The 6,795-nt window shown below is 45.8% G+C and overlaps 1 protein-coding gene across 1 annotated transcript; it reads right to left on the minus strand.

Annotated features, from left to right (window-relative positions):
- Nucleotides 1–895: 895 nt before the first annotated feature.
- On the minus strand, nucleotides 896–6,246 carry LOC121305378. Its single transcript, XM_041236986.1, has 5 exons — nucleotides 5,054–6,246; nucleotides 4,029–4,220; nucleotides 3,408–3,565; nucleotides 2,790–3,024; nucleotides 896–2,370 (listed from the first exon to the last, which is right to left on the minus strand). Exons 1-5 carry the CDS (start codon nucleotides 5,886–5,888, stop codon nucleotides 2,198–2,200), a joined length of 1,593 nt encoding a protein of 530 aa, XP_041092920.1. The 5' UTR covers nucleotides 5,889–6,246; the 3' UTR covers nucleotides 896–2,197.
- Nucleotides 6,247–6,795: the final 549 nt, after the last annotated feature.

Genomic DNA, 6,795 nt, shown 5'->3' on the forward strand with positions numbered 1-6,795 from the left:
ATTTTGTTACCTGTCTGAAAAAGGAACTATTAGTTAGAAATGTAATCAGATTACAGTAATGCGTTGGACTGATGTAACCCAAGAGACTTCGTGCCAGCTGTACGTGTACAGAGTAAGAAAGTCTGAAGTACTGAAAACTGGAGCCCATAGCTACTGTGTTATGTTATGGACAGATCTGAAATATGAATGCACTCAGACAAACGCTTACAGTTTTCATGAACAGAAAGCAAAACCTTTCATCAAAACCAAATACTCCAGAAATGAGCTGTTGCAATTATGTACTGTTAGTGGAATTAGATATTCGTGCTAAAAATGTTTGCAGTATTTTTTGATATGCGAAAAACGCATAATAAAAGGCTTGCAGATATTTATGTCTTTGCAGTCCACTGAAACTGGTTAATTTGACCAGTGATTCTGCTGAGCAACCAAACTTGTGATCCCTTTGCTTTTAAACAATTAAATATCAGATCTGAATGGAACTGGTAAAGGGGGCCTGTCTGCGCTACTGGTGGTAATAAGATGTAACACACAATTTTTAAAAAAAACCTTAACGTTAAAACGATCAATTATGGATTTAAAGCAGGACAGGAAGAGATAACAAAGTAAAGGACTTGTCAAACCATCTGTCAAGAATAAATTAATAAAAAATCAATTTAGAAATACTTAATTTGTAACAGTGGTACGTTTTGACTAGAATCAAAGACACTGGAAAGACTTCTAGATGAAAGGTTTGTCATTACTTAAAGTTTCTTTTAGTATTTCTATATTCAGCACGATCGAGTGTTGGTTACTAATATTATAAACAGTGCTGTATTCAGAAAAATCCCAAATAAAGTTAAATTCAACTACAATTAAGAGACACGAAAAGAGACGCTGAATTTCGTTTTCATCTTGCATTTATAAACAAATACAAAACACCGGTAGATAATCACAATACTAAAGCTTACAAAATCAAATGTTTTGACTATTGAGGATTTTTAGAAAAAAACTTATGGTTGAAACAGCTGTCAATACAATTTAAGAACTGTAGCATTTCTACATATTATTCAAGTGAGGTTTTTTTATATAGCATAGTTATGGGTAAATACAACCATTTCAACAAAATCTCAATCCTATTCCCTATATAGGTCTCTAATGCGTAGATTTGAAAGTTTTAGCACACATGTATTTTCTCTTTGAAACACCTGCTACTACAGCAGGAACAGATAGTTCTCCGTTTTCTTGCCTAGCCTTCCAGGAAATCTGTTCTCAAGCCATACTATAGTCCTGCACTTGCTGGGTCATCTGGAGGGTGAAATTATCCCCGCCCCTTCAATGGCGTCTTTCCCATCAATAAACCAATCAGCTGCTTCCCCTGTTGACTGACATGCTTTCAGCCAGTAACATGACCGAGAAGACACTGCTGTGGTGGTGAAATGACCCAGGAAGTAAAACAGTAACAGATTTCCTGGCAGGCAAAGGAAGCAAACTGAGAAAAACCAAGTTTGTTATAAAATGTAAATACAGGTTTGCAAAAACATAGGATTTCTTTCAAAATACATTTGAGACGTGTGTAGCGAATGGACGTGCGTGGCGTGGAATGGATTCGCTCTGTTAGCGATGATCCCTTTCATGTAAGGGAAACTGAGCAGTTTCACTGGGCAGTTCTTGCTAGTTTGGAAACCCCTGTTTGATGTGCTTCTGCAAGGGCTGCAGCGTTGAGCTCAGGCAGTCTCTCTGGTGTTGCTCTGCAGCGTTGATCTCAGGCAGTCTCTCTGGTTTTGATCTGCAGCGTTGATCTCAGGCAGTCTCTCTGGTGTTGCTCTGCAGCGCTGATCTCAGGCAGTCTCTCTGGTGCTGCTCTGCAGCGTTGAGCTCAGGCAGTCTCTCTGGTGCTGCTCTGCAGCGTTGATCTCAGGCAGTCTCTCTGGTGCTGCTCTGCAGCGTTGATCTCAGGCAGTCTCTCTGGTGTTGATCTGCAGCGTTGATCTCAGGCAGTCTCTCTGGTGCTGCTCTGCAGCGTTGATCTCAGGCAGTCTCTCTGGTGTTGCTCTGCAGCGCTGATCTCAGGCAGTCTCTCTGGTGCTGCTCTGCAGCGTTGATCTCAGGCAGTCTCTCTGGTGCTGCTCTGCAGCGTTGAGTTCAGGCAGTCTCTCTGGTGCTGCTCTGCAGCGTTGATCTCAGGCAGTCTCTCTGGTGCTGCTCTGCAGCGCTGATCTCAGGCAGAATCTCCCGGGACGCTGTCTCTCGTGCAGCTCCGCTCCGCTGTGCTCAGGTAGGGTTTCTTCAGGTCTCTGCGGCTGTTGCCCATCTTGTTCTGAACCACCTTGCGGTACTCCCCCTGCAGCAGCTCCTCCATGCCGTACTGCACTGCCGTGGCGTGAAGGAACTCTGCAGGGAAACACAGGGGTCTCAAGGACTGCAGGTAGCATTGAAGACACCGAGGAAAACTGCTAGTGGAAACTCAATTACTGTTGTCATTAAACATACATTGAAGACATCTAGACAAAGTGTTAGTCTTCAAAAAAAAGAAAATGAGTCGTATTTCATTACACTACCTTTTTTTGATTTTTATAACAACTGGTTTGGCCCACAGAAACAACCTAGGAAGGCAAGTGTAACAGATTCTCAGAATAAGGCATTGAAGCATTTAGAATGAACCTGACAACCCCCTCAACAAGATTTGAAAGTGGCTGTAACGAACAAAACAATCCCATGAATGTGTCTTGCACTTCCATGAGCTGCATCCATTCCACACATGCAGTTTTGTGAGAAACACGTGTTCCGATCCTCCCCCCTCGTCCCGCTACCTTTGATGGCCTCCTGCTTGCGCGGGTCCAGCGCCTTGCTGAAGTCTTTGACCCCCTCAGCCTGCGCCAGCTCCTCCTTGCTGAAGACCATCCCTAGCAGCTTGTTGAGCAAGTAGCGCTGCCCCTCCTTGGAGTGGAACTGAACTGCCTTCTTCACAGCCTCCCGCAGCTGGCCTGGGTTCACCAGCACACTTCCCAGGAGATCTGAGCGGCCGGCCATCAGGGGGGCCTTCATCTGTGGAGAGGAGACAGGGGGGAGAGGGGAGGAGGTATGAGGAGTGGGAGAAGGGAAGAGAGAGGGGAGAGAGAGGAGCAAGAGGAGGTGAGAGAGAAGAAGAGATGAGAGAGGAGGGAGAAGGGAAAGAGGAGCAAGAGAGGATCTTCAATCTTCGTAGGTCATCTTTTTAGTCTGGTTGCTCACTGGACTCTCTAGGGCCACACTGTGCTTTTGGAAATGTAGTGACCAAAACAGGACACAGTACTCTTAAGTGAGGCCTCACCAGTGTATTATACAACCCAACCTCCTTTGATTTGTGCTCTACACATTTGACATTGAGTTTGCCTTACAGGAATACCGATTTACAGCCTCAGCACAAAGTGACCTGGCCGCTCCCTCACCTCGATGAACCCCGGGTGCTGCTGCCGGCTGGTCCAGGAGCTCTGGCAGGACTGGGCGGGCCGAATGGGGGTCTGTCTCTGGGTGACATACTGCAGGGACTGCTTGAGGAAGCCTTCCACTGCATCGAGCTCCAAGCCACAGAGGGAGTCCAGAAACACTGATCAGAGACAGAGACACACATTACCATTGTCTAAGAAACACATTACCACAGTCTAGAAACACTGCCATCGGAGACAGACAGAGAAGCAAGTTACCAGTTAACATGACTAGGTAACCCATTCCATCCCCTCACCACTCTCTGTGTGAAGAAGAGTCTCCTTCAACAACATGACTAGGTAACCCATTCCATCCCCTCACCACTCTCTGTGTGAAGAGTCTCCTTCAGCAACATGACTAGGTAACCCATTCCATCCCCTCACCACTCTCTGTGTGAAGAAGAGTCTCCTTCAACAACATGACTAGGTAACCCATTCCATCCCCTCACCACTCTCTGTGTGAAGAAGAGTCTCCTTCAACAACATGACTAGGTAAACCATTCCATCCCCTCACCACTCTTTGGAGAGCAGGCTGACAGAAACGTGGAGCATCGCCCCACGCCCTCAGTGCTCTGCAATACTCACCTGTTATACCTGCAGGAGTGGACCGCGTGCTCTCCCTCTCTCTGCTGCTCTCCTGCCCCAGGCACACAGCCTCACACTCTGGGTATCCCCCTAGCCCCTCCTCCTCTTCCTTGATGTGCACAGCGTCCAGCCCCGAGACTTCAATGATGTGCAGAGACGCCAAGTCTGTACGCTGTGTACCAGTCGAGCCCTCTGTGTGCAGGGAACATAGTGCCAGGTGTGAATTGGGGAGAAAAATAGAGCACACATCCCAAACACACTTCACTGGCAGTTAAGGGATTGCCACACAACTTCATTGTAATTTAATTAAAATGCTGCCTAATAAAAGCTACAGTAATTCAAGCTGATTGTTTTATTCATAGCTCTACTGTGTTTTGATAATGGTTTTGAGAAGTCAATATTGTACCGAGTAAGAAAAAGAAAACATTTAAAATGGCATTTGAATGTTGAAAAAAATCATTATTGACATGCCAGTTTGTTTAGGTCAATTAACCTCTTGACTTTTTAATGGAATAGAATAAGTAATACACGGGTACTAATAACAACACTATTAAAAAACTGCTAAATATTCTGATAAAAATAAACATTATTAATGGTGGATGAATAGCTTTTGCATTCAAAATGGATGCAAACCAATTCTTTCGGCATTCAAAATGCACGCCAGAGGAGTCTGCTGAAAATGTAAAATGGATGCTTTTGGAATGCAGGACTCCTCAAATACGTATTCAGAATCACACACACACATCATAATACGAACATAAACCGTGCATTTACAGCGAAGGTAGCACTTTGCTACTCGAATCTATCAAACACGTATTCTAAAAATGAACAGAATTGTCACAGAAACGGGTTTTTGTGACAATAATGTGAATGCATGTTGGTATTTTAATGGGGGGGGGGGGGGACACACAAACTTTAGTTTAGAAATAATATGTGGATTAATAATTAATAACGAAATCGTAGACATTTCCTGGCTCGATTTCTTTCTTTTTTTTTTTAAATGCAATTGTTAGACGGTATCTGACCTTGTCCCGTCTCAGCGCGCTGGTCCCAGTGCGGAGTTGGGTCGGTGCTGAACACTTCGTGGTTCGTTTGCGGTTCTGAAGGTTGAGTTGTTACACCCTGCAGGCCTGTGGCTGGAGCAACAGCAGCTCGCATGGACGGGGCAGGTGCGTTACTAATTGCACAGTGCGCTTTTTTCTTTGTTGGCACACACTGAGCAACACCCGACTCACTTGCAAAATATTTCAGATTGTCCTCGCTTTCTTTCTCTCTCCTTCCTTGGTAGTTTCGCACATTGCATTTTCTTGCGCGGTCGTCTGTGGTGGTCGCTTGTTTTCTGTACGTGCCACCAGGGCTGCTATTAGTAGCGCTGTTCTTAATATTATCAGCGATCACATCGCTGAGATATCCCCGTATGGTTTTCAACTCGCTCTCCGCCACTTCCAGCCTCAACCGAACGCTCTCCAGTTCTCGCTCCCGGTCGTCCATTCGGCTTTGCAAAAGGGCGCATTTGCATTTTCTCTCGACAAACGCGGTCATTTTGGAGAAGGCGATCTGCACGGCTGTCTCCACGGCTTGGTCGATAGCGGAGGCCAGGCTGGAAGGAGTGGTACTACCGCCAGGGGAAGCGCCGCTGGCCCCGGCACTGCTGTCAAACTTTTCTTTGAAAAGTTTCAAGTCCGCACGTTCTGGTCCCAAGTCTTTTTTGTCTGCACGGGTTTGTAAAAACGCAAGACCCGGCGCACCGCCTCCCTCCTCAGCGTCCGAACCGCTGCTTCGCCTCACTTTAAACCTGCTCTCGCCGGGCATAGCAGCACAGCCGCTGGACAGAGCACTCCAGGCCCTCTTTGAACTCATGTTTGTCAGTTCAAATCAGAAAAGTCGGTCCGATTTCTTCTTAAACCGGCAGAGAAACACACACATGCGTTTTTTCAAAGCACTCAATGAGCAAAATCATTTCTTGATAACACATGCCTTCATTCCCATCCCCTAAAAGGCCGGTGAAAGCGAGCTGCGTTTTAAAACTGCAGCTGTGTTATCTGCACTAAAGGCATTGCAGCTATCCCACCGAGATTAGCAGTGCGCATTTGGAACACGCTTTTTCATTAGCACGACTGCCGAGTTGGTTAGCAGTTTAATTCCTGCGCTAGCATGCAAAAGCGTGGCACTGTACCCGATCTTCTTTCCACACACACACACAAGCAAGCAATCTCTGCTCGTCGTGTTATTATCGATTCGTTTCTACCAAGAAGGAACCGCATTTAAGCTTTATTTTAGCTCGCTAGCACCCTCTGTCACAGACCTCCACGCGTGCCAATGGCACGACAGTCTGTTTACGAATGGTCGCGCTGTTTAATGGAGCTCCACAAACCTACAGCCTCGGATTACAATCCTTTATTGCTATCTGTTAGTTGATACTTTCTTTCAAACTATTATTAGGCTTCCAAACTGTCTTGGTAACCCTATTGCTATTGCAAATACGTATTGATTGATTGATTGATTGTCGTCTTTCCTCCCAAAACTTTAAACTGGTCCTGTTGGCACACCGTGCAATCAATCGCCATGAAACTTGGCAGGTAGATTACAGTTCAAATGCAAAATAAATCTGCGCTCCTGCGTCAACCAAGGAGACCTGATGCATTTTTCCACTGCCGTTAAGCGCCTGTGGCTTACTTATTTTCATTTGCGATGCAAATCTCAGTTTTGCATTAAGCGGCGATGCAAAGCTCTGATACCCCTCGCCCCCTCACCGCGCCTCGATCAC

Source organism: Polyodon spathula, chromosome 43 (genome assembly GCF_017654505.1).
Source record: "Polyodon spathula isolate WHYD16114869_AA chromosome 43, ASM1765450v1, whole genome shotgun sequence".
NCBI classification, from domain to species: Eukaryota; Metazoa; Chordata; class Actinopteri; order Acipenseriformes; family Polyodontidae; genus Polyodon; species Polyodon spathula.

Bases quoted from the DNA above. Each gene is read 5' to 3' on its own strand.
- LOC121305378 (XM_041236986.1), bottom strand. From the start codon at position 5,888: ATGAGTTCAAAGAGGGCCTGGAGTGCTCTGTCCAGCGGCTGTGCTGCT. The intron at 4,221-5,053 runs GTCAGATACCGT...CCCTGCACACAG, and splicing joins GCGCGCTGAGACGGGACAAG to AGGGCTCGACTGGTACACAG. The intron at 2,371-2,789 runs GTAGCGGGACGA...GTTTCCCTGCAG, and splicing joins CAAGCAGGAGGCCATCAAAG to AGTTCCTTCACGCCACGGCA.